Below are 13499 nucleotides of genomic sequence, written 5' to 3'. Positions count from 1 at the left end.
CATTTCTTGATTTCGTCTAAAATAAATATAAGAAAGACCGAAACAGAGCTAAAACATGACTATGATTTGAAACACTGTCGAACAACACTTTGTATAAAATTCAATCATAATTTTCATCTTTATTTGAAGGTCTATATTATGTATGATCACATACAGTCATAAAGGCCAATAATTTCATTTAAAACATTAGATGTTTGTAAACAATATATATGACATCATCGGGAAGTTGTGAACCTACTTTCGGTTTCGGTTCCAACAGGAAGTTTTGAGTTGACATTGCAGATCTGAAACTGCAACAGACCGTGGCCTTCGCGAGAGTCCTTTACGAGGGCCATGGTTAGGACACCACGGACTAAACGACAATCCGTTAGTTTAAATCTGTTCAGGTAGGTACATTATTATCACATACGAATATTTACATACATATATACATATATATATATTTTTTTAATCATTTAGTAGCTGGAATCAGGTAAATATGTGGCTGTGGCACCACCCCCTAATTCGACCACTCTGCAAAGTTTCGATGCGGCTGAAATCAGAAGGAGAAAGATATTCAAGCTGAGCATGGAAATACAGTCCCAGAATATAACCACCGAAGGATGCGTTGGAGGGAGAAATTACTGTGCAATACGTGTGCTCTATTTACAGGTGTCTTGACTGTCCTGATTACTTGGCCCAATTACTTGTCAATCTTAGAATCTTCCGGGTGGCTGTTGTCAGTGAACTTTAGAACTTTATGGACAGGCAAAATCAGTTGACTTCTAAACTCTGTTTGATGCAAAATCGACGATCTTTAGTTTATCATGTAGGTCTTTACTGAAATTTTTGTCAAATTGCAAATTGGTTTCTTGATCTTCAGGTTTGAAAAAAAAAGAAAAAAGTTCCTTGCGACTCGAAACAGTGGTTCTGAGGACTGGAAACAGGTTATAGAGCCTCGATCTGGTTTAGGATCAGATGCATTGCAGCGGCCAATGTTAAAAAAAAAAAAAGGTTATAAATCAGACCCAGAAAATTATATAAGACCAGTAAGTTTGATATAAAGTTTTGGATTTTTTCAAAAGTGCTAGCTGTCTGATGTGCTCTCTCTCTCTCTCTCTCTCTCTCTCTCTCTCTCTCTCTCTCTCTCTCTCATTTGCTTTCATTTTAGTTTTTTGTTTTCATTTCATGTTGAATATCAACATAGATTTTGCAAGGGCCAAGCTATAAACATTGTTTACTTTGATTTGTTTTAAATATTGGTGTTGTTGTTTTGATAATGTACCATTGAGACATTTATTTATATGTTCAGATGCATGTTCACAGCACTTGATGGCATGTCAGGGTCAGATGAATCAAGTAAACCAAGAGTTTAATGTAAGATTCCACAGAGTAGTATTCTTGGGACAACCCAGTTTATCATGTTTATAAACTATTTACCTGGTACCGTACACTCCAAAGCTCATGAAAAATGGTTTATTGTAATAACCTTTATTTTATAATGGTTTATTTTATAAGATATAATGTAAATGGTATATTTTTGGAATCTATATTCAGTATGCCAGGTGGTGTCATCATATATATATATATATATATATATATATATATATGTGTGTGTGTGTGTGTGTGTGTGTGATGTATATATATATATATATATATATGTATGTATGTATGTATATAATAATATACAGAGAGAGAGAGAGAGAGAGAGAGAGAGAGAGAGAGCGCTTAAATAACACCTCACTCCATTGTTTCAGGTCATTTGTGGGGAAGACAGCGACTGTAGACTAGAAGTCTTGCTGACAAAATGTGAGAAGATCTGACAGTTTAGGGCCAGACTATAAACTGCTTGTGAGTTTTTAAGGGAAGTAGTTTCCCAGGAACAATTGCGTCTTCGGCACCTGCTTCACAGGACACAACAATGGATTCCAGCACCAACCCAAACCAGGACAGACAAGCTGCTGATGCAGCATCACAGTCATCTATGGCAACACAAAATGAGAGGACCATCCCAGTTTCTCAGCCTCAGAAAGAACTTCTGAACAGTAATGAGGTAGTGGAGGAATTCTTGGGAAAACTGCATGCTCAGAATATCTTTATTGAAAGCAGTACATTGCATACTGACAGAATTGTCATCACCCAGGGTGATCCAACATTAGCAAGACAATGCCTTGAATCCGTTGTCTGTTCAGCTACAGTCAGCTTTTCTTCAGGAGATGATTCAGAGTCCAAATTAACTGACCTCTGCAGGAGATTTCATACCCAGTTTGCAGTTAAGGTCAGCGACAGTGACAGGGTGGAGATAGCTTTTCTACCATGTATCAAGAATGAGGTCATGCCTGTTCTAGAAGACCTGAAATGGGGAAAGAAACTTATCCCTCTTCCTGGCTATTTGATTGAATTTTTCCAGCATCGCCTGCAGAATTTCAAAGCCAAGTTAAACAGCAATTTCCATTTTCCTGTGGATCTGAGCATCGTCACTGGTCCACAAAACCAACCTGAACTTCAGCTGAAATGTGACCGTACTCGCCTCTCAGAAGCTGTGAGTGTTCTGGAGAACAGGTTGACTCTGCTGTGCTATAGGCGACTGGAAGTCAGTCATTCGCTTGGAGGCTTTTTGCAGAGCTCTGCAGGCAGAGAGCTTGTTCAGGGCATTGAGAATAGCCAGCATTGCACAATGCATGTGAAGACCCATGATGTGCGTGTGCTTCTGGAGGCCAGGTCACCTCGGGGTCATCAGGTGAAGGTATGTGAAGGAAACCTGGCAATGACAGAGTGTCCCGTGATTGTGCTGCCTTTGTGTGACGGTCTGGAGGAATGGCCACCTGCTTATGAGTGCATTCTGCAGAGAGGTGGGTTGGCTTTGTCTTATGTAGCTGTTTGTATACCGTCTCTGTCTGTCTGTCTCTGTTTACATGTGTTTGTGTGTGCGTGCATGTGTGTGTGCATGCGTGTGTGCGTGTATGCATGCGTGTGTGCGTGTGTGTGTGTGTGTGTGTGTGTGTGTGTGTGTAATGTAGGAATGCATACAAATTACAGTATGCTGCTGCCAACATATGAAGTAAGAAACCAAAATTGTTTGATGTTTTAAAAGTTTTGACAGAGAGAGTATTTGGTATCATTCAGATCAGGCAAGGAGATGAAAGAGAAATCACATTCATATCAGGATTTAAATACCATCAAATTAACTCACTTATGAACAGAATTTGCAGTGTGATATTGATTTAGGAAAACACAAAACATAGTGGTATTTATCTTTCCAAAATATTTTTGAAGCTGAAAAATATACTCCTGCATGAGAAAACAAATGCTATCAATGCCCCCATGCTCAATTTAGAATGAAAACACTTGGAATGAATTTGAAATCGTTTTTATCAGAAATGGATATGCTAAACAGTTGTGTGAAATGCTCTTTCAAGCTTTGGAAACATGGAAGAAGAAAAAAGTCTCTTTCAACAACAAAATTTTTGCAGGAACAAAATTAAGGAATGAGATCTTTAAAATTCACTGGAATTGTTCTTGGTTAAATTTTGTGGTTGGATGGTCGTGTTTATCATATCAGTTTAAAAAAAGAAGAAGAAATTATAGTCGAATTTGAATTCCAAATATATAGATTACAATTACTTTTTGATCACATGCCTCAAACTAGATAAAGTTGTTGCTAATATATAGATATATGTTAGTGTCTGTCTCTCTTTTTTACGTGCATGTGTGTGTGCACAAGTGCACGCATGTGTGTGTGTATACTTGCATTTCAAGAAGGAGGTTTATACCACTCAATTGATTGAAAAAAAAAAAAAAAAAAGGAAGAAGAAGAAAAAAACAGATGTAAAATTTGGAGGAACATTGCCTTCCTCATCTTTATTGTTTCATTACAGGTTGTCTGATCTCAAATGCCAGTCACTACCTTGGACGTGTGGGCATGCCACCCAAACCTTTGACGCTTCTCCTCAACTGTCAGGAGCTGGCTTCCAGGCAGACTGTGGTTGTCATGTATGTTCCCCAACGTTCCCACGCTCAGTTCCAGGAGATGCTCTCAGCCGCTGTCAAAGAAGCTGTGAACTTAGCTGGAAATGCCAGGTGGACATGCTTTCTTTTAGTTTCCTTCTGTTTGTCTACAGCTACCATAATTTCTACCTCTGTCTGTAGGTTTCTCTGTGTATCTCTCTGTCTGTATGTATACATGCATTTCTAGATCTCTCCCAGTGTCTCTGTGTGTGTCTCTCTCTGTCACCTGCTTTTGCTCTCCACTTGCTCTCTCGCCTCCAGCATACATGCATGCTCACAAATAAGAAATATGTCTAAGGTCTCTGTGTAACCTTGACCTTCCATCCTACCCTGAGTCTCCCCCCCTCCCACCTCCCTCCCCTGGTAAATGTGTCCCCCAACAGTGACTTTTGACAGAATCAAAATTAATGTGAGAAAGGAGCTGACTGACTCAGATGAATCCTGTCTCCTGAAACAATGTTGTACTCTATCATTAGTTAGTGTACTCACCTTCTGGAAATTGTGTGCCAGAAATTTCTTCTTACCTTTCTGTTCTGTTTGTGATGCCACTGTCTGTATGTGAGCAATATGTATGACCAGTCTATAAGTTCCAAAATCACTACATATTAAAAGCTTGTTCTTAAAAGGTGAATAGCAACAGGTGATTCATTCAGTCTACTCCAGTGTTTAGACTAATTCATTCAATCCACTCCAATGTCTGGACTGATAATGAATAAGTGATGTGAATTGACCAGGAGTGGACTTGCTCTCCCACTGAAGTTGTATGCTGACATTGATTTCAACACCATCTGCTGCATACTGAGGGCTGTCTGTGACTGCTATGATAACAACACCATGCCACCAATGATCCAGTTTTATCTCGACCATGATGCTGCAATGCTGGTCGCCATTGTCTCCTTCTTTCAGACCAAAGAATGGACCGTTAGTACGGTGACAGGTAACATTCTATCATGCAATTGCTTATTAGAGGAGTGAGGCAGAGGGTGGACATAAAGGATAAGCTTTTTATATCCTGGGCAGTGAGTTCATATCCACTGTGTCTAGGGCTTGGCGTAGGAAGGCAGGGCCCAGTCTTCCTTGTCCACTATTTCTAAACTTCCCCCACAAAAGTCAGATACTTACTCACACCTCGGTGGAGTGAGGAAAATTGGAATGAAGTGCTCAGTTAAGGGTTGAGTGCCTCTGCCAAGGACACAACTGCATGCCATAAATGGGTATCAAATGTTGATTACTGCTGAACACTGGACGTGGATGAGAAAGAGGAAGGAGAAGGAAGATTATGTATTTCTTCTGTCAAATGCCTGGAATGAAAAAAAAAAAAAAAAAAAAAAAAAATCTGTTGAATATGTTGTACTATTTCTCACCAGCTGTGCTTGTCTTTATCATAGTCTGCACAGCCAGCTGTAATGAAGCAGAGGAAGTGAACAGATAATTTTAAAGAAAACATGAGTGCAAAGATTTGTTCGGGTGGGATTTTCTGTTATACATGGGATATACAGATGTAGAAGAATGACTGTGATTTGGATAAACTTTTAGAAATGTTTTTTTCATACAACATACAAGTGGAAGAAAACAAGTGAAGGTAACTAAACAACCCTAACGTTATTTCAGAATTACTTTGCAAAAATAAAAAGTCAGAGTAGAAACCCTTCACAGACTGAAATTTGGGGCCATTTGATTTGTCTCAGAGGGAGAGAGCCAATTGCATCCATAATGTGACTGCAGTTCCATCCACTGTGTAATTCTCTGATATGTCGCACTGGCAGTGAACTGTCAACCCTAAGGCAAGTGATCCGGAGGCACCAATAATAGTTTAGTGCTTTTCCAAATCATAGCAGGGAAAAGTCACAATCCACTGACTTCCCAAAGAAGCCCAAGAAGGATGGTAAAGAATAGGAAGAAAACTAGGCAACAATACAGTGCAAAGAAAGAAAGAAAAAGAAAAGAAAGAAGAGAAAAGAAACAATGTCAGCTGATAGAATGTCTCATAGATAAGTTATCTTTGCACCTTAAGCCTTGGGATCAATAAAGGATGCAGGGGAGGTCACAAAATGTGTGCTGACCATGGGTGGTGAACTTGACTCAGCTGTTATCACCCTAGCATTGTCAGGCTAACAGGCACTAGCTGACACAGGGAAAGTGTTAATAATGATGTGAATGAAATTATACATAATTGTATTGATCATTATTGTGATTTTTCTATCTTTATGTCTCTGTCTCTCTCTCTCTCTCTGCCTCTGTGTATCTGTTTATCTGTCTTTCTCTATTTGTTGGTCTGACTCTCTGTCCATGTTTGTCTGTCTGTCCATCTGTCTCTCATACAGCCATACATTTCTCTCTCTCTCTCCCTCTCTCTCTCTCCCTCTCTTTCTGTCTGTCTGTCTGTCTGTCTCTCTCTCAGATGAGCATTGTGAGTCAACGTTAGATTTTTTCTCCAGTGTATATATCTAAAGGATTGGTCGTTAAGTGCAAAGTGATGATGCATTGCTGTTCACATAACACATAAATCAGATATCTTTGATAATGTTTATACATAATTATTCATGTCAGGAAAGTGTATACCCACACATTGAAATAGGACAAAGATTCTACATTGTAACCCTGCCCCACCCCGACCCCTCCCCAATGCCATTGGCACCCACCATATGTATAGTGACCAAAGGCTGAAGTGCACTAAACGTCTGAGTTCTGAGTTCACTCTCTTTCTCCATCTCTTTCTCTCTCCCTCTAGCTGTCTGGCTCTCCAACGTCACTTACGGTGAAAAAAACAAATCATATGAATCTAATCAAGTCTCTGTCTCTGTGTCTTTATTTTCAGATCCAGTGGAGGCTATCTTTGATCAGAGGGTGAAAGTGATGATTGGAGATATCATGCTAGCAGAGGTATGGTATGCATTATATTTTGTAAATGCCAGTGCAATAAATAATAATAATAATTTTTTTAAATATTTATTATTATATGTCTACATACACCCATCAAAATGGTTATATGTTCTTAAAATTATCAAAAAAAAGCCCCCCAACAACCATGGATTGAAATATGATTATGTAATGCCAGCAACAAGGGATAATAAAAAGACCAAAATGAACTCTTAATAGTTAATCCCAAGATTAATCCCAAGATCATCTTAGTCCCCTGTGGATTATTCCCCCTTGTTACTGCTTCCCATATGCTGTGTCTGGTATTTTTTCCACTTGTAGATTTTAAGAAAATGTTCAGAGAATATTCTTAGACTAAAACTCTGGTTTTCCCCTTCAGTTTTCTGCCCATGTCAGTTTTTTTAAGAGGTATATTCTTAACAAAAGAAAGGTCTCCTTATCAGTGCATCAAGTTCATGCTGCAGATGGGACCTCAGTTTATCAACTCTTCCGAAAAATCAGATGTTCAGTTATATTTTCCAGACAAACTTGGGGGGAGAGAAGGCAAGATGGGAATTCAAACCCAGATCCATCTATCCTCACATACTCTGTACCAGCAGATATTCGTAATATTTGTAGGAGCTGTTGTTGGCTTTTACAGTTATGGTCCCCATGTTGTTTACTTGTCTATGTTGTGATAATGCACCTGACCAAATTTCTCCAGTTGGAGATAATAAAGTTATTCCTATCTTATCTTATCTTATCTTATAATATAAGCATCTTAGCCATTTTGCCACCTTGCTCTCTCTGACAAACGCAGGGAGATGCTGTGGTGAACTCCACAGATCCCAACCTTTGTCATGACCGTGGGGAGCTGTCCATGATCTTCCTGGATGCTGTGGGGGGAGAGCTCACCCAGCAGTGCCAGCAGCGCTACGCCAAAGGGATTGGAGAGCACACCGTGGCTGTCACCAATGCATTCAGCCTCAGACAGTTCAACTGTTTCTTCCATGTGGCTCTGCCAGTGGTCGTCTGGGATAATGTCAAGGTGTGTCGCTTTTAAAAAAAAGGGGTTGATGGATTATGGTGGGACTGGTGTTGTTGTTATTGTTGTTGTTGTTATTGTTGTTGTTGTTGTTGTGTGTGTGTGTGTGTGTGTGTGTGTGTGTGTGTGTGTGTGTGTGTGTTTGTGAGTGGTTGACTGATTAGTACGGGATACAAGCAAGATCAACAGCGCTTCTGTCTCTGTTGTGAAAAGCAAGTCCATCATAGATAAACAATAAATTCTGCTCTTTTACTGTGGACCATTGAATCCTGACAGATCAATTCATTACTTCACAGTATACCACTTGCACCATCATTGTCATCTTGATCGGGTCTTTGATATGACCATGATGGCTTCATTGACACCATAAGTATTATATCATCATCGTTGTCATCATCACCGTCAGATCTTTGATATGACCATTATGGCATTATTGACACCATAATTATAATATATCATGGTATCATTGTCATCAGATCTTTAACTCTTTCTATTCCAGGTACAAGTTAACTCGTACCATGTTTACTCCCCGTGTGGACCAGGTACAAGTATTCTTGTACCAAAACACTATTCTTATTTTGTTTATTTTTGCTTGGTAAAGTTGGCACTCTAAACTAAACCATTCATGGATTCTGGAAGCAGGAAAATGAAGCTTTGTTCGACTGATTAAATCAGCTATTCTCCATTGATATTAGTAAAGCATTCTGTTTTTTCTGCAGTTGTCGCATGTAGTGCTGGTCCAAGGGAGTTGTTGCAGGCATGTAGCTGTGGGATAGAATGAGTTAATTTGACCATGATGGCATTGTTGACACCGTAATTATCATAATTTTATTTTGGCATCACCACTATCATCATCATCGTAATCATACCTTTAATTTGATCATTGTGGCATTATTGACACCATGATTATCATATCATATCATATCATATCTGTCATAGTATGGCATCTTTGTCATCATCATTATCAGATTTTTTTATGTTTATATGATCATGGTGGCGTTATCAACATCATAATTATCATGTCATTATTTATCATTGTCTTCATAGACAAAAAAAGAGGAAACCCAGGGACTGCTGCGAGCTCTCAGAAGCCGTGTGGAGGCCTGTCTGTGCTTGGCCAGCATAAAAGGCTTCAGCAGCATCGTATTTCCTGCACTGGCGACGGGAAAACTGCAATATCCTCCAGAGATAGAGGCCTCAACAGTCCTGGAAACCACAAAGGAGTTCTTCAAGAATATGCCGCATTCCTCGCTCAGGAAAATCACATTTGTTGCCTACAAGAAGAATCGAGCAGTGGCCAAGGTAAGAGGAGATTGTTCCTTTTCACATTCTTGAAATGATTTTTAGAGGCTGCAAGATGAGATTGTTCCTTTTCACATTCTTGAAATGATTTTTAGAGGCTGCAAGAGAAGATTGTTCCTTTTCACATTCTTGAAATGATTTTTAGAGGGTGTGGTCGATTTGGTGGTAATTGGTTAGATTTGAAGAGATTGTATATATTCATATGCTTATATCAGAGTAGTCAGTAAAAAATCCAGTAAGTTTCTGTACATGATTTTATATATAAAAAATAAAGCTTCTGTTTCTGTGATGTGTTTTTATACTGTGCTTTGTGTGGTGTGCAGGAATTCAAGGCTGAAGAAGCCGTCTACAGATATTCCCTGGATCGTTTTACAGATCGTGGGAAAGGTATTGCTAATAATGTGTGCTTTCTGTCTGTTAGGGAACAATATTCAGACCTGCTCCAGTCTCTCATCGGTTTCTTGTCTCTCTCTGTCTCTGTCATTTTCTTTTTCTCCGTACCTTTTTCACTCTCACTTTCTCTAATCAGGTCTCTCATCTGTCTTTCTGTTTCTCTGTATCCATCTGTTATTTCTTCCTCTCCTGATCTCTCTCACTTGCACATTCTCCCCGCCTTTTTATCTGAACCCCTCTCTGTGTAAACACATCTTTGATCACCTGTTTAAATACTTTATTCCCCAAAATGATTTTTGACTCACTTGTGTAAACAAAGTGAGTCTGTGTTTTAACCTGGTGTTCGGTTGTCTCTATGTGTGTGTGTGTGTGTGTGTGTGTGTCCGTGGTAAACTTTAACATTGACATTTTCTCTGCAAATACTTTGTCAGTTGACACCAAATTAGGCATAAAAATGGGAAAAATTCAGTTCTTTCCAGTCATCTTGTTTAAAACAATATTGCACCTCTGGGATGGGCACAAAAAATAAAAAATGAAGCCTAATTATATGCAAACTGCATTTACTGTTATATTTATATTTTTTGTATTCTCTAAACCTGGCACTTTCATCTGATATTCTGACCCAACAACAAGAGCAGTCATTATTATCATATTTTGTTCAAACAGGAACTTCTTTTGCTAAGCATGGAAGTTTTATTTATTTTGCAAACGTTTTGGTGCAGATAGTAAAAAAGGGAAATCACTCTGTAATTAATGCTAGGGGGCTTAATTTGCTTTAAACTGATCTTTCTCATCTTAAACATTACATTTTGAAATTATACTCAATACATAAAAAGCTTGGATTTTTTTTAAGTGTATCACAAGTGAGTCTTGAAGGCCTTGCCTCTCTTGTTACTTCTATATTGTTCTTTGGTTGTCAAGCCAGAGATGGAAAACTGTGTTAGTGGTTAGTCTTAACCTCTTCAGTGCCTCAGGAATTTCTGTTACCTTCCAGCATGGAAATATCCCAGGGTTGAAATATCTGTCCACATCATTGTAAGAAATTTCTTGTCATATAATCATTAAATCTGTGTGAAATTGTCATAATTGGATAGTGTGTGTTCATTTTCCTTTCAGAAAATTATGGGATATACGTTTTTTTCAGTAGTTAGCATGCAAGATTTTTTCTTAATTGTTACTCTCCGTGACCAGACACCCCTTCGCAAATAGTTGTCACTGAGCATGAGATAAGCTTGGCACTGGAAGGGCCAGACGAATTGTTGAAAGGCAAATTAATACAGATCAGCTGAGACCACCCCAACCATAAGCAGTTATGGAGGCATGCAGCACAGACAGGTTAGAAAGGGAACAAAAGAGAGTGAGTGAAAAAAACAAAACAAAAAAACACCCTTGTGAGTGGTTATACGTATTCATTTAGAAACAATATTTATTCTTAAGTGATGGAAACACTGCTGATTTTTGTAAACGTTTATATATATTCCTTTAAAGAAAAGATTTATTTGTAAGTGACAAAAACAAAAAAACTGTTGTTGTTTTTTAGGTATCATGTTGCTGTTTGTCACTGGGAAATCAAACTTTGCATCTAGTTATTTGGTTAAGATGATAAACAAAGGCTGAGTGTGGAGTTTACATTTGGTGCACTGGAAAAAAATCCCATGGCAACATGTGTCTCTGGCAAATTCTTTGAAGAGATTCACTTTGATTTATACACAAATATAATTTTATGCATGTACTCAAGACCTGACTAGTGTGTTGGGTTATGCTGCTGTCAGGCATTTGCCTTGCAGATGTCGTGTAGTGTATATGGATTTGTCTGACCGCAGTGACGCCTCCTTGGGAAACTAAAAACCAACTAACTTTACTCATTTAGCAATACTCAGAAAATGATGTGCTGAGTTGGCAGCCCACATTCTTTTCTTCCCTGTCTCACACTAGTGGTAGACTAAACAGTTGAAGGACAGTGCTGATGGAAAGCACTTTTGAACAATTGAAAGAATTTACCTCAGTCATCAAGAAAAGGCTGAAAGCTGACCACATCACTGAGTGAGTTTGAGGTGGCAGTCACATGTTTGACCTCCAGTGAACATGCAGTAGCCAGACTGGTTCTGTTTTCATGTTGTCATTCTTGTTCCATTATTTGCTCAGCTCAACAGACATAAAGGTGCCACACTCGAGCTAGGCAGATGGCATACGGTGCAGGCAAGTAAGAAAGGGGAATGAAAGACAGAGAGAGAACACTGAACTCTGAACTCTTTTATGTCAATAGCTTTACAGCTTGCAAGAGAGAGAGAAATCGAAACTGAAATTGAAATCGAAATTGAAACATTTTTGTTAAGGGAAAAGGAACTGGCACTTACCAGCCTGTTTTCATCCTACCCTCATGAAAAAAAGGTATAAACAATTTATCTTTTAGCTGATATATCTTTTGTTTTTTTTAAATGGATTATGATATTGCTGTTAGTCAGTGGAAGGTTCCATGATTGTGTTGCCAGTGGACAGACGCTTCAGTGTGAAGGACGTCCTGGTGCAGGTGATCAAGGGGGATGCCATGACACGTCGGTGCACTGCCGAAATCCTCGTCTGTGCCAATCCACCTGCTCAAGGTATTCCTAAAATGATGCACGATTTACTACTTCTTTTCTTCCTCCTTCTATGTTCCAGTTGCCATGCTGTATAGTCAGGTTTATTGCTGTGATGAACTCTGCTGTTTGTCGCAAGGACTCCACTTGATCAACCTCACAGTTCCTGGCCACATATGGCCAGAACTGACACACAAGATACTACAACAAGATACAAGGATGCTTTATTATCTCTGAAAGATAAATTGTTGACACATTTGCTGACAAAAAGGTGATGCATGCATTACCTCCACAGAACAAAAGTCTTACCATGCTCCCATATTTTCCAGTAGGAACACCCTTCCATCGTTAGTGTCGCATCTAATGGAGAATAACATGGATTGGAAGGGAAGAGAAGGAGCAGAGGGGGAGAAAAAACAAAACAAGAAAACGACTAAGGTGAGATATGTACATGTGTGATCACGTTCGTCATGGCTGTGTGGACAGGAGGGGCCTTATGTGCTAAATCTGTGACAGAAAGTATTTGCCCAAATGCAGCTGTACCTCGTGATGTAGTGAACAAACAATAAAATAAATAAATAAACAAATAAAAGAAAAAAAAAGGGGGTGGGGTGTGGGCGGTGGGGGACTGGGGGGGGGGGGGGGGAGGATAAACAGATCATAATCAACATTTGAATGAAAAATACAATGCATGCGTTGTCAATGAAATTGACATTAGACGTAATTTACAGATAAAAAATCATCACATGAATCAGTGCATCATTTTTGTTTGTTCTTTTTCTTTTTATTCATTTGTCTATTTGATCACTTAGTAACAATCTCTTCATGGTGCTTTCAAACTGATCACAGCAACATTGTCAGTTCCTGGTTGAAGACATGCAAATCAAATTCTTCTTAACTGTGACAAGAGTGGTGTTCATACCAAACATGGCAAGATGCAATCAAACAAGAATTTTGCTTTGTGGCATGTATGTTTTCTGTGGATTTTCTTATTAAAAAAGCTAAACTTGGTGGGTTTATTTTTGTGTTAGACCACTTAAACAGTAACAGTAGCTTTTAGATTCTTACACACTTAACAGTTAGACACTTCCAGTTGATGGTTGAAGTCATACGTTGATCAGGTCCTTCTTTATCACATGGAGCCAGTGGTAGATACTCATGCTGATCATGGTAAGAAGCAGTCAGCTCTAGCCTTTTGGCTGTGTTTCTGGCATGCATATCTTTTTTGTTTGTAGACATTTTATAACTGAAGACCAAAAACTAAAAGAAACTGATCATTGGAGCTGGCTTTGTTTTGTGCAGTACATGTGAGCAACATATCACATGTGCAACGA

General features: G+C 38.9%; 1 protein-coding gene across 3 annotated transcripts in view; it reads left to right on the top strand.

The window, feature by feature from the left end:
• The first annotated feature begins 275 nt into the window (after window positions 1-275).
• The window catches only part of LOC143293609 (uncharacterized), a 33465-nt gene continuing 20241 nt past the window's right edge, over window positions 276-13499 (top strand). For 2 of the 3 annotated variants that reach the window (XM_076604691.1, XM_076604689.1), the window contains exons 1-9: window positions 276-386; window positions 1737-2831; window positions 3858-4059; window positions 4722-4924; window positions 6806-6870; window positions 7667-7894; window positions 8939-9193; window positions 9517-9580; window positions 12079-12189. In XM_076604691.1, the coding sequence (XP_076460806.1) occupies window positions 1901-2831; window positions 3858-4059; window positions 4722-4924; window positions 6806-6870; window positions 7667-7894; window positions 8939-9193; window positions 9517-9580; window positions 12079-12189 (2059 nt within the window). In that variant the 5' untranslated portion in view covers window positions 276-386; window positions 1737-1900. Of the gene's footprint in view, window positions 387-731; window positions 1029-1736; window positions 2832-3857; window positions 4060-4721; window positions 4925-6805; window positions 6871-7666; window positions 7895-8938; window positions 9194-9516; window positions 9581-12078; window positions 12190-13499 lie in introns of those variants that run through there. The other variant, XM_076604690.1, reaches the window with a different exon arrangement.

This window comes from Babylonia areolata, chromosome 19, assembly GCF_041734735.1.
Source record: "Babylonia areolata isolate BAREFJ2019XMU chromosome 19, ASM4173473v1, whole genome shotgun sequence".
NCBI lineage: Eukaryota > Metazoa > Mollusca > Gastropoda > Neogastropoda > Buccinidae > Babylonia > Babylonia areolata.
The sequence above is the reverse complement of the archived record's forward strand: the minus strand, read 5'-3'. Positions and strand labels throughout refer to the sequence as shown.